We start from the raw sequence: 13,915 nt of genomic DNA, 5'->3' as shown, positions 1-13,915 counted from the left end.
TTCCGAGGCCATATCTGCATATGCTAGGCTCATCAAGTTTAACCCGAGTATTCTGCGTGTGTAAAACTGGCTTGCACCCGTTGTATGTGAACGTAGAGCTTATCACACCCGATCATCACGTGGTGTCTCGGCACGACGAACTTTCGCAATGGTGCATACTCAGGGAGAACACTTATACCTTGAAATTTAGTGAGAGATCATCTTATAATGCTACCGCCGAACTAAGAAAAATAAGATGCATAAAGGATAAACATCACATGCAATTAAAATATGTGACATGATATGGCCATGATCATCTTGCGCCTTTGATCTCCATCTCCAAAGTACCGTCATGATCTCTATCGTCACCGGCATGACACCATGATCTCCATCATCTTGATCTCTATCAACTTGTAGTCACATGGTCGTCTCGCCAACTATTGCTCTTGCAACTATTGCTATCGCATAGCGATAAAGTAAAGCAATTATTTGGCGCTTGCATCTTATGCAATAAAGAGACAACCATAAGGCTTCTGCCAGTTGCCGATAACTTCAACACAACATGATCATCTCATACAACAACTTATATCTCATCACGTCTTGACCATATCACATCACAACAAGCCCTCCAAAAACAAGTTAGACGTCCTCTACTTTGTTGTTGCAAGTTTTACGTGGCTGCTATGGGTTTAGCAAGAACCGTTCTTACCTACGCATCAAAACCACAAAATTTTTTTGTCAAGTATGTGATGTTTTAACCTTCAACAAGGACCGGGCGTAGCCACACTCGATTCAACTAAAGTTGGAGAAACTGACACCCGCCAGCCACCTGTGTGCGAAACACGTCGATAGAACCAGTCTCACGTAAGCGTACGCGTAATGTCAGTCCGGGCCGCTTCATCCAACAATACCGCCGAACCAAAGTATGACATGCTGGTAAGCAGTATGACTTATATCGCCCACAACTCACTTGTGTTCTACTCATGCATATAACATCAACACATAAAACCAGGCTCGGATGCCACTGTTGGGGAACGTAGTAATTTAAAAAAGTTCCTACGCACACACAAGATCATGGTGATGCACAAAAACGAGAGGGGAGAGTGTTGTCCACGTACCTTCATAGACCGAAAGCGGAAGCGTTATGACAAAGAGGTTGATGTAGTTGTACGTCTTCACGATCCGACCGATCCTAGTACCGAAAGTACGGCACCTCCACGATCTGCACATGTTCGGCTCGGCGACGTCCCACGAACTCTCGATCCAGCTGAGTGCTGAGGGAGAGCTTCGTCAGCACAACGGCGTCATGACGGTGATGATAAAGCTACCGGCGCAGGGCTTCGCCTAAGCACTACGACGATATGACCGAGGTGGATTATGGTGAGGGGGGCACCGCACACGGCTAAGAGATCAATGATCAACTTGTGTGTCTTTGGGGTGCCCCCTGGCCACGTATATAAAGGAGCAAGGGGAGGGGGCCGGTGGCCTCAGAGGGTGCGCTCCAAGGGGGGAATCCTACTCCTACTAGGAGTAGGTTCCCCCTTTCCTAGTCCAACTAGGAGGGGAAGGAAAGAGGAGGAGGGGAGAAGGAAAGAGGGGGCCGGCCCCCAAAGCCCTAAACCAATTCGGTTTGGGCCTAGGGGGGCGCACCCGACACTCTCTTTCAACTAAGGCCCATGAAGGCCCATTGACCCCTCCCCCCCCCCCCCGGCGAATTCCCGTAACTCTCCGGTACACCGAAAAATACCCGAATCAATCAGAACCTTTCCGATGTCCAAATATAGCCTTCCAATATGTCGATCTTTACGTCTCGACCATTTCGAGACTCCTCGTCATGTCCGTGATCTCATACGGGACTCCGAACAACCTTCGGTACATCAAATCACATAAACTCATAATACCGATCGTCACCAAACGTTAAGCGTGTGGACCCTACGGGTTCGAGAACTATGTAGACATGACCGAGACTCATCTCCGGTAAATAACCAATAACGGAACCTGGATGCTCATGTTGGTTCCTACATATTGTACGAAGATCTTTATCAGTCAAACCGCATAACAACATACTTTGTTCCCTTTGTCATCGGTATGTTACTTGCCCGAGATTCGATCGTCGGTATCCTCATACCTAGTTCAATCTCGTTACCGGAAAGTCTCTTTACTCATTCCGTAATGCATCATCCTGCAACTAACTCATTAGTCACAATGCTTGCAAGGCTTATAGTGATGTGCATTACCGAGAGGGCCCAGAGATACCTCTCTGACAAATCGGAGTAACAAATCCTAATCTCGATCTATGCCAACTCAACAAGTACCATCGGAGACACTTGTAGAGCACCTTTATAATCACCCAGTTACGTTGTGACGTTTGGTAGCACACTAAGTGTTCCTTCAGTATTCGGGGGTTGCATAATCTCATAGTCATAGGAACATGTATAAGTCATGAAGAAAGCAATAACAATGAAACTGTAACGATCATAATGCTAAGCTAACGAATGTGTCTTGTCCATCACATCATTCTCCTAATGATGTGATCCCGTTCATCAAATAGAGGCATACTAGGGACACTTTGTTTTGTCTATGTATTCACACATGTACTAAGTTTCCGGTTAATACAATTCTAGCATGAATACTAAACATTTATCAGGAAATAAGGAAAATAATAATAACTTTATTATTGCCTCTAGGGCATATTTCCTTCACTCTTTAACTGTAGCGCCGTAGCAGTAGCACGGCCCCCCGCGCTACTGGTAGACCTAAAACCGGCGCTACTACTAGGCTTTTCCCTAGTAGTGAAAATAGTCCCGACCAGAACATTACCAATTTACCATGGATGTGTAATCAACGAAGCAAACATGTAGATACTTGGAGAAATAGGTCACATGTGGTACCCAAGCACATATGTGATACTAAATCGAAGGAAGCACAAACGCTGAAGCATTGCATCTGTGACTATGAAGGCAACATTCCCACTTAGTACAACCAGTGACATCATAGAACTGGAGTCATTGATGGAGGAAGCATGGGAGATGATACTGACTTGATCAAGGGCACCATGGACGCAGGAGCACCGGATAAAATGGCCAACATGATGTCGAGAAGATTGTGCCGCCTACCTATCGTATTCCATGTCTCCGTTGCTTGTTCATGTCCTCGCCATCACTGCAGCCACTCACATCAACCACACCTCTCCATTGACAACTCGCTAGGGCAGTGGAGGATAGGAGTCGTTGTTTCATACCCGTCGATCGCATGATCTACCTTTGATCTTGAGAAGGGCATGTGGACTCGGCAACTTGCAGTGGCAACCACCATGCACCGCTGGTGAGCTTCCCCAACGCTTGGTGCAGAGCGCATGACCACCTACGTTGGCGATGGCGTTGCTGTACATGGAGCCATGGTTGATGAGGAAGGTGATATATTGTTTTTGATCCTCGCGGTGACAGGCGGCGCATGAAACATCCATCTGTAGCAATTTAGGAGGAAACAAAGCAAATTAGAGGAGGAAGGTGCGACATTAGGGGAAATAATTTGCATGCTTAATTTGTACTCTCCATTTCACAGACAAGTATTTCCGGATGGAGGGTGCCGGAATAATGGGTGGTTGGTACGGGATATGTTGGAGCCTCTCAGCCATGGGATGGAAAATAAATCAATGGACGAGCAGTGGTCTGTTGATTTGTTATTAGTCTTCCTCACGATAATATTTTATGTCGCGATAATGCTACACTTACGAAAGCTAAAGTAAATTCTTACATAACCCGTCCAACAATAATTCTATCCCCCTTATTTTAACTGGGGTGGGCCCCACCTTCCCCCTGATCCCAATCACAGATTGCCATCTGGCCTATTACCTTAGTTAAGTAAAACTGATTACATAGATGTAGCATTGTCTCGCTGCATATGGGCACTTGTGAATGGAGATTTGGCAGAACATCTTTGCGCAACGTCCGGACCAAGTGCCAAACAATGGATACTAGTAGAACGCCCGTGCGTTGCTACGGGCTACAATGCATATAAATGAATCTAACAAATGATTAAGGTCAGCTCCAAGGTTGAGGCTGGTTTCTCATACATTTTCAACTGTCTGAACAGTCCAGGCTCCCCCAAATCTAGCTCGTATGTGGGGCACAAATGTGGTTCTCCAAACTATTCATCATATATATTATTTCCAACGTGTGGTCCCAACACAAAAGCCTCACCCTACGACGATCCTTTTCTTTTCCTGCCGGACCCTCCCTCTTCCACTCGGTTTCCTGACATAGCGGGTTCTTGCTGGAGCCTCTCTTTACAACTGGATGACACCGACCTCACCTTCGCCATGGCGCCCTCTCTCCTTCACACCATACTTTCTGACATAGACTGGCAAGAAGGAGTCTCCCACCAACCGCCCCACTCTCCGCCCTAATTTCCTCCCCCATGTTCATGCCGATCCGCCACTGTCATCAATGGGGGAGGCGTGTGCCGCTCGTGACCCCCCCCCCCCCCCCCCCCCCGAGCCAAGAAGGCAGATCCAATGTCTCCCATGTCATTGCCACGTAACATACAGCTAAATGTCATGCATTACCAAGAAACCAAAATATGATGTCCGTTGTGGAGCATGCAACTGATACACCATTGTGTCCATTATTAACTCTTGAAGCAACTAACAAATACATTTACCTTTCTTTTCTAACCAACAAATTGTGTGACTTGATGAAAAATATATGAATTGCTTGCTCATGCAATTTGCTGCAAAATCATCTCTAATGAAATGCAGTTTGCCACATTTTCTAACGCAGGGATATTATTTAGCTCAGACAGTCAGCCATAACCGAACAGACCAACTCCAACCCTCATCCCACTCACTCTTATCACAAAATTCACTAACTCGTGTTCTAAGTGAGCTAGTAATCGACGCCGCCATGGTGTTGTCTTTGAACACATGGATGTAGTACCGCAATAAAGGGAATTGCACCAATCTGCACTACTTTATTGAGATACTAAAAAGAGCACATACGGTCTATTCATATTCAATCATGACATACATACATGATACATGATATGGTGTTGTATCTAGCACGTACGGTGTTGTCCTAGAACACACGGATGTAGTACCATCTAAATGTGTGTATACACATACATGATACATGTCAAATTCCCAGACAAGCTGGATGTGCACAGTCCACCTGCATATACAAGGTTGTGATGTGTTATGCTAGATACTGCAACTTGCTTCATTCAAGAACTACTTTGTTCCTTGGCTCTTTTGACCATTCTTAAGTTTATGTTCTTTTGCAAGAAAACTTTCAATCTATTCATCTTCAATCATGACAATACAACGAACACCAGAATTAATAAAAATTACATCCTGGTCATCGTTCTAAGGCACTCGTAAAATAAAATTTATTGGATATGATCGCTAGCCCAAGTCCTAGAGTGGAAGTAATCACTTCAGTATGAACAATATAGTCTGTTGTGGCCTATATAATTCAGGATTTTGGAGCAACTGATTTGTGCATATAACATGTTATTCAGAGAAAGAAATTTTTTGGTGTTATAACTTTGGAATGCCAAATATTTTGTTGTATAGTGCGAACTGGCAACTATCAAGTAAACACAACAAAATTTTGAGTTCCTTGGAGGATTACAGCCCCATAGAGTGGTTGGTATGTCTGATTCTTGTTGTAACCTCGAGCTTGTCGACGTCCATGCATGTATCCTACCATTCACGACACGCACAGAGTTCAGATTTTAATAAAGATGTCCCCGACTATCGGGTTTATAAGGTGAAAGCAGAACATTCTCGCTTCCATTCATAAAAAAATGGCTTATAAAATTGCTTGCTTCCATTCATAACAAAAAGGGACTTATAAAATTGCTCAGAGTACTTTGAGGAAATGAAAAGCTAATTTGAATTAGAGAGGGAAATTATCCTTGTAGAATGCACATAAAACATATTCCAACGAACCATAGTGTAACGATATGTTTACAAACTTTAGTTATTGGTAAGTAAGAAACATAATGACATTTCTATGATATTGACAACTATTCTCTCCCATATAACAATTTCTTGAACTCTTTCTAGAGGGAACCATATAGTAAACTTCATAACACAACCGGTCAAAATACTCTGAATCAGGTCATTTGGAGTATAAAATAAGGCCATATACATCAGAGCTTATACTACAACAAATTTCAGCTAGAAACCTAGCAAGTATCTTCAAGGACCAAGAACTTGAAAGGGGAATAACAGAGAAAGAAGTAAAAATAAATAAACTCCAGTTGCAAGCATTACATGCACTTTATGTCCAAGCATAGCATCTGCAAGAAATTATAAATAAGTACATAATTATATTATTCTAGTGAGACAAATGGTACATAATGATAGAATCTTGAAATAAAACACAATCACACAGGTAAAACTTTACGAAAGAACAATTCCTCATTCTCTCTCACTAAATACCATTTTGCCTTCGAAATTCAGAGATCTCATGATTGGTGAACGAATGACCAATAAATGTTTAGTGAAACAATATGCATGTTTCACCTTGTAGTTTGATGAACTGATTCAAATTATCCACGTGGAATAGGAAACTAATTTTAGTAGAGAATGGGTAAACAACCATATTATCTTGAAAAGGAACACCAACATCAGTAAATTTTACCACGACACAATTGCAGATCCTTAACCACTTCTTTCATAGACCCTTTAAAAGGTGACCTGACGTTCATAAATCCCGCTAGTGCTTCGACTTAGCCTAATAACCATCAAATAAATAAAATCAATAAAATGCAAGCTTCTTGTTCAGTGTACTATTGCGCAAGAGTTCTCAACTGATGAACTTAACAACTTCTATTTCTTAGGGTAAAATACACTTATGAAGGATACAATAAATTTTAGTAGATGAAATGATCGCTCAGAAGAATGACCCGAAGACCTTGCCCGCTGCAATGTCAATGAGAAGTGTAGCTTTTCTGTTAAGGATCCTATCAGTATGTCACAACAATCATAGTTGTAGAAGTGGAGCTGTCACAACAATCATAGTTGTAGAAGCGGTTGCAGAAAGAGTGGAAACATAGCAAAGTAAAATAAACCCGGCAATCATCTAAAAGGGACATTACCCTTTTTTGTATTATTTTTCTCATCGAAAAGGGAAATTACATTGTTTTTATGCAAGTGTGCTTTATCGAAGAATATAAGACATTAATTAATTTCATTCTTGGAGAGGTGCAGATAGTGAGGCTAAAGATCAAAAGAACACTAATAGAACCTTACCTCTGCCACACATCAAGTATGCCTCTCTATGGCTTTAGTTTGTAGTCTGTCAATATAACAGTTGGAGTTACTTGGGGAAAGTTCTGTTTTCAAATATTGTCTCCCATCAGAATCCTCACCGAATTAGCAGTAGCAGAATCCCAAGCTGAGCTTTGTAATCCAAGACCAAGACCACCACAATAAGACTCGTGAGGGACTGGAGGTGTAACATGGCACTGTAACATGCCATTCCGAGCTGCACATAATGCAGTTAGTTTAGTTTGGTAGAAGAGTGAGTACCTCAATGATGCAAGTGTTGCAAGCATCTAGCTGCACCCGCGACCGCAGTTTATCAGCTTCCCCTACAGTGCAGGTACCATTAGCCAATCCTTCTTTAAGATTTAGTACGCATACACTGAAGCAGCAAAGTTTAATCACAAGCTATCCGCATTGGGTTATTTTCTGAAGGTATGTGCACTGATAAAAATAATCAACCCTGACCATGCTACGAACGTTTACCATTCCATGAGAGTGATCAAATACAGAATCTATGAAAACCAGACAAGATTATTAAATTTAGAATGAACAGAGATTCTTCAACACAGAGTAGCATATAATCAAATCACCAAAGAGACAAAAAGACAGAGCTTAGTAGCCTTTAATGAATGAGCTAGCCCGCATTACCAAAAGAAGGGGGAAACTGTTAAAATGAGCTCACTTGTTTACCTAGGTTGGACTTCGAAGACCTCGGCGAGCTTGTTCCCGAAGGTGTCCTTCCATTAAACGCGTCGTCATAGATCAATGTGGCCCTTCTGCGTCGCGCCGCCGTGTGGGTCGTGTATGATCCTTGCTGGAAGAAAAAGTGCTAGTGTATGATCTACAGAATCAAATAGTGAGCTGCACAAAGAATCGATGTCTGTAAATTGTCTCTCAGCTTTCTCAATCAACCATAAACAACAACCATAGTTTGAGTTGAACCATCAGCATGACATGGATCAAAAAAATAAGATAAAACACAATGTACAACTAAGAAAAAAAAGCTACGAGTGTATCGATTCTTGTAGTATATCTCAATATACAAGCAACACTACAGGTCTTTGCTTATGAGGTTATAAACATCTTTGTCTTCGCCAAACCCTAGTGTTGCCCAGCTCCCATTTTTATAAACTGCCATGTCTTTATCCTATCAACTGCCTAGACGAGTGGTGGCCGAGCTCCACCAGCGCGCCTCCACCAGCACCAGGGCCCAGACGTACACCTAACCCCATTGTGTCAGTTATCAGGAGAACCGCTCGCTCCTCCGGTGCCTTCCGCAGCAACACGGACGACTAATGGTTCATATACCCGATCAAGAAGTACAGCCCTGCCTCCATCATGTCATTGCTTGGCTCGTTTATGGTGCTGCTGGTGGGACAGCTGTAACCGTTCATGTTCAACACTGACAAACTCATCTTGATGCAGACAAGTATACTGCCATACTGGGAACCCCTGTCGGGCCTCCGATGTTGTATCTCACGACCAAAACTGAACGAGGTCCGCGTTGCCCTGCACAAGGATACCCTTCCTCTCCCCCTCTCCCTCTCTCCCAATTTCATCAAGGGATCCCTTGGCCTCGATCTGGATATGATTCTCTCAATTTCGATCTGAACACAGAAAAGAAGGGGGTCGAACCTGAGGGAGGAAGGCGATCGCATGGTGCCGTCACGATCGGACCCGGCCGTCGAAAGGAAGGAACGGGCCGGCAAGGCAATCGGGCGCGTCCACGATGGCGTGGCAGGCGGTAGGTGCACCAACGAGTTCTGCTCGCCTTGCCCGACCATGCGCACGCTCAAAACTCGCACGACCATGCGCTCGTTCTCCGCCGCCACCGCGTCTGCCTCGTCCAGAACAGCTCGGGGAGAGATGAGGAGGATTTGAGAAGGCTGCGGAGGAAGGAAGCAAGATTTACGGGATTGGTTGCCAAACCGGGGACAAGTATTTTTGTGCCATAGGGCTAGGCGGACGAAGGGTGATCTCACATAAGAAGTAAGGAAATTATTATGCGATTGGTGTCGTATATGGAAGGGAAGGATGGAAGGATTGGTGCGATATATGCAAGGGTGGGATTCAAGATGGCAACGGGGACGAAACCCACCGGGTTTTGCTTGCCCAAACCCATCCCCACGAGAAAATCGTAAACCCGTCCCCGTCCCCATTAACGTGCGCGGGGTTACATTTTTTCCCGTCCCCTAAACCCATCGGGTTTTCAAAACCCACGGGGAACCCGTCCCCACGAGCAGTCAAAGAAAACAGCAACAATTGGAAGAAAAACAGGAGCATATTACAGCAGCAGGCGACGGCTGGGGGACCTAGGTTTAGATTTAGGTTTCGTGTTGTGTGGGAGAGAGAGTCCTAAAGAGTGAGCAACACTGCAGTGACCGAGCAAGGGGTTGGTTTGTACTCCAGGGCCTCGATGCTGTGGGGCTCGGCTGCTCGGGCACTGTAGCTTTGGGCCACTTGAGTCAAGATGGATCGGTGCGTGCTAAATAATGTATTTTGACGGGTTTTGTCGGGTTTCGGGTTCGGGTCGTACTCAAACGGGTTTAAACCCGCGAAACATGCCGGGTTTTATAATGTACCCACGAGGAGCCCCACGGGAATAGAAAGTCGCCCATCCCCATCCCCTAATAGGGTAAAAACCCGCGGGGACGCGGGTTTCGGGGCCCCATTGCCATCTTGAGGTGGGATCGATGGAAGGACGGAACGGCTGGTTTGGTTTTTCTGGGCATGGGACGTGTGGTTATGGTGATGCATGAATTAAAACTGGTCTTGGTTTTCGGAGGGAAGGAAAAAATTGGTGGGAGTGGAGATCGCCTGGTGGGATCGATGGAAGGGTGGAAACGAACGAAGCGAACGAACGACCTACGTACTGAGACATTAGGAGTAGAGATTCACCATGATCGACACATTATCGCATGATGCCTTCATTCGACTAGCTGTTACACTGGGCGATATGGTGGGCTAGTAGGAACGCCATCCATGAAGAGATTTATCAAAGCCCCTCGGCAACCCATCAGTTCATTACACGGTTCAACACCGAGCTTCAACTAATCCCGAGAGTGGAAGCTAGAAGAACACCACCACCAAGAGTTACAACGGCTAGACTTAAAACTCCAGCGCCGGGATTTGTGAAGATTCATGTTGATGCGGGAATTTCTAGAGCTGATGCAAGGAGTGCTGCTGTGGCAGTGTGTCGACATGAGTCAGGTAACTTCATGGGTAGCTCAGCCCTGGTGATCATTGGCATAACTGATGTGGCGACGGTGGAAGCGATTGCTTGTTGTGAGGGTTTATCCCTAGCGCAAGATCTTATGCTACACAACTTAACTATAGCCTCGGTCTGAAAACAGGTGGTGATTGACATTGACAAAGGCAGTCGTGGATCTTATGGAGCTATTATTTGCAAGATTAAGCTTAGGTCATTAGCTTTCAATTGTAAATTTTCTTTTGAAGGTAGAGCTTCGTACACAGATGCAGATAGGTTAGCCAAGTTTTCTCACTCTTTGGATCAGGGGCGACACATTTGGTTGTCCGAACCCCATTATCCGTTTTGTATCTCACACCATGTGGGCTTTGTGCAATAAAACTTGGTTTATATTATAACCCATAAGAAAAAGACGAGAAAGGTGTGACAGCTCCCGGGTGCCTAGGCATCCTCTATGAACAGTAGAAAACAAAATAATAAAAACCTCAAACTTTGCAACATCAAAGATGATCAAACTTTGTAGGTTCTTCCAAGTTTTCATGCCAAAATATCATGTAGAGAAAGGTGTACGAACGAGTTTCAGGTTTCAGTGCTAAAAATGCTCAAAACATCATGCATTGAAATATTTTCTGTGTGTAGAGCTCCTCGAATGGTCTTTGGGCATGAAAACTTGCAAGCGCCTACAATGTTTGATCATCTTTGATGTTGCAAAGTATCAGTTTTTTTTCTTTATATTTGTTTTGATTTTACTGTTCATAGAAGGTGGATAGGCACCCGGCAGCTGAACAACCACTCAAAAAAGATGTAGCATTGTCCTCTTAGTCGCGCCGAACTGCGGCCCTTAGCATTGTCCCACGATCCGAGTGAGTCCCCTTCACGCCCGTTTGCCAGTTCTTTTAATTTAGATCTACGAGGCAAAAACCTCCTTCTCCTTCCTCGATCGATCTCCAGATCGCTGCCTGCTTCCTCCACCCAGCCCTAACCCTAGCCGAGCCCACACCATCGACCCTCAAATTCCTTCTCCCTGCACCCAACCGCAATACCTAGCTAGCTAACCGCCATGGCCACTTCGATGGTTCTGCTCAAGCATGAGGTTGATTTCTCCGACGAGGAGGCGATGTCCGGCGGCGACTTAATCTGCGACGGCTGGGAACTAAGAGAAGGGCGACCGAGCCGCAAAGAGATGATTGAGGCAGTCACCGAGTACCTGCGGACCTTCAAGGCCCACGACGTTGTCGTCGCATCTCCGCCGGAGCTCTCCTCCCTCCACATACTGCGGCCGCCGAAACCCGTCCGGCTCCCGTGGGCATGCGGCAGGCTGGACTCGGGCCGCATCTCGAGTGCGGACAAGAACCTGGTCGCCATCTACGCCGGCGTGCACCGCCCTGGTGCCCAAATGATGACGATGGGAGGCTACCTGATTTACGACGCCAGGAAGAACTCCCTCTCCGCGGTCCCCCAGCTTCCCGGCAACGACGAGCATCCCGCCATCGGGTCCAAGTCGGCCCTCGTCATGTGCAGCGGGGATGACGGCCACTACGTTCTTGCCGAACTTGTCAGGCTCAGGCCAGGGTATTCCCATGTAGCGGTCTGGCTGTGGAGGTCGTCCGGCCCAGGATGGGTCTTGCAACACGCGCGCCTGCCCCTACCACGAACCATCTGCGGTCACCTGTGCTTCTCTTATCGTGGGTCTATCCTCTGCTGGGTGGATCTGCTCGGAGGCATGGTGGTATGTAATCTGGCCAGCCCGGAGCCGGAGCTCCGTTTCATTCAGTTGCCCCTATATTGTCCATCCTACAATATCGATGTTCCCCGTAGCACAGACGACCCAAAAATATATCAGCACCTCTCGGCCGAGGAGTTCCGTTCCATGACCTGTGTTGGCGACACCATCAAGCTCGTCTGCATCGATGGCAATGTGTTCCAAGTGCCAGGCAAAAGCTTTGATCTGATCGTCTATGCTCTGTCGGATGACCTGTCAGAGTGGACCATAGACAGGAAGTACAATGTTGGAAACATCTGGGCAAGCGAGGCCTACCATTCTACTGGCATGCCAAATCTTGCTCCGTTGTTCCCTGTCCTGAGCATCCACGAAGACAGCGTCATCTACCTAGTTTTCACTTGTCTCAAGCTGGTGGATGATACAACACACCGCACAGGCGGGCGTCGAGTAGAGTGCACAAGCCAATATTTGATTTGTGTCGACATGGAGAATAACAAGGTCCAGCTCTATAAACAGAGTCCAGAGTCGAGAATTCGTTCCGAACTACTGGCCACTGAGATCAGTGCGCATTTAAAGGATCGCCCGGCCGGTACTTACTACTGTCACTACTGAGCAAATATAATTTCATTTGCATACTATTATCATTGTACTATTTATGTTCACTATCACTAAACATGCTTTCATTGGCATGCTATTGTAATTATGTGTAGGTTTTAATAAAATCGTTAAAATTCCAATGCTTGTTTATTGAATATCCAGTTTGCGCCGTCCTTGCTAATAGAAATCAAGATATTTGGCCGCCTATCCATTTTGAACGGTTTGTGTCTAATACTTGATGGCCATCCGCAATCATGACTGAAATCAGTTCATACTACTACCAACTTATTCTACCCCCTTGTCATTCTAGGACCATTTGCATGTTTTATGGCTGTTTCTCCCCCCCCCCCCCCCCCTTTTTGTGCTTGGGCATACCATGTTATCATTAGCTTCACCTCCCACTTTAAGATCGATTTGATGACGTGAACATTCGGTGAATATAGCAGCGTACGTGTTGAACTTCAGTAGTCGTCGGAATTGGTATTAGCTAACTCCATTCAAAGATGCAGATAACATATGAAGCATAATTTCCAACTAGAGCTGAAGAATGACAAGTGTCCGAATGGAAGATGTCAAAAGTAAGGAAAAAACCTACCATTGACACATATAGCTGTTTAATAATTTTAATTCAGAGCAAGTTGGCCATATTCATTGCTGTGTTGGTATTGTCCAATTTGAATAGGAAAATGTCAAATATTGACAGTAAACCACATAGCACAGGTAGCTGCATGTACTTGGACTTGGTCTTTATTCTTTTTAGAATTGCTTTTTACAGCAATTCTAACCTGTCAGCACTGGTAGCTGCATGCACTTGGACTTGGTCTTTATTCTTTTTAGAATTGCTTTTTGCAGCAATTCTAACCTGTCCGCACAGGTAGCTGCATGTACTTGGACTTGGTCTTTATTCTTTTTAGAATTTATTTTTACAGAAATTCTAACCTGTCATATGGTCACACTAAATGTATTATATTTGACAAACATCTCTATTTATTTTTGCAGAGAGAGATAGAAACAAGTGAGTTGGGGGCATCCTAACAACATAGAAGCCTCTTAAAAATCAGAAAACACAAGAATGTCCTTGGAGGACTCTATATTCCTCACGGCCACCATCCACCCAAGACCTCTACCTTAGCTG

The 13,915-nt window shown here is 45.1% G+C and overlaps 1 protein-coding gene and 1 long non-coding RNA gene across 2 annotated transcripts; one reads left to right on the top strand and one right to left on the bottom strand.

Annotated features, from left to right (window-relative positions):
- Positions 1-6,079: 6,079 nt before the first annotated feature.
- On the bottom strand, positions 6,080-6,990 carry LOC147966780 (uncharacterized). The gene is made up of 3 exons (XR_015607862.1): positions 6,892-6,990; positions 6,627-6,719; positions 6,080-6,282 (listed from the first exon to the last, which is right to left on the bottom strand). It is a non-coding gene; the product is annotated as an uncharacterized LOC147966780 (long non-coding RNA).
- Positions 6,991-11,520: 4,530 nt separating this feature from the next.
- LOC147966779 (uncharacterized) lies at positions 11,521-12,795 on the top strand. The gene has a single exon (XM_087530956.1). The coding sequence runs from the start codon at positions 11,521-11,523 to the stop codon at positions 12,793-12,795; it is 1,275 nt and encodes a 424-aa protein (XP_087387082.1).
- Positions 12,796-13,915: the final 1,120 nt, after the last annotated feature.

Source organism: Triticum urartu, chromosome 6A (genome assembly GCF_056163025.1).
Source record: "Triticum urartu cultivar PI428250 chromosome 6A, HENAU_Tu73, whole genome shotgun sequence".
NCBI classification, from domain to species: Eukaryota; Viridiplantae; Streptophyta; class Magnoliopsida; order Poales; family Poaceae; genus Triticum; species Triticum urartu.
Note: the sequence above shows the minus strand (reverse complement) of the source record. Positions and strands in the feature narration are given on the sequence as shown.

Excerpts from the sequence above, each read along its gene's own strand:
- LOC147966779 (XM_087530956.1), top strand. The coding sequence starts at position 11,521 with ATGGCCACTTCGATGGTTCTGCTCAAGCATGAGGTTGATTTCTCCGAC.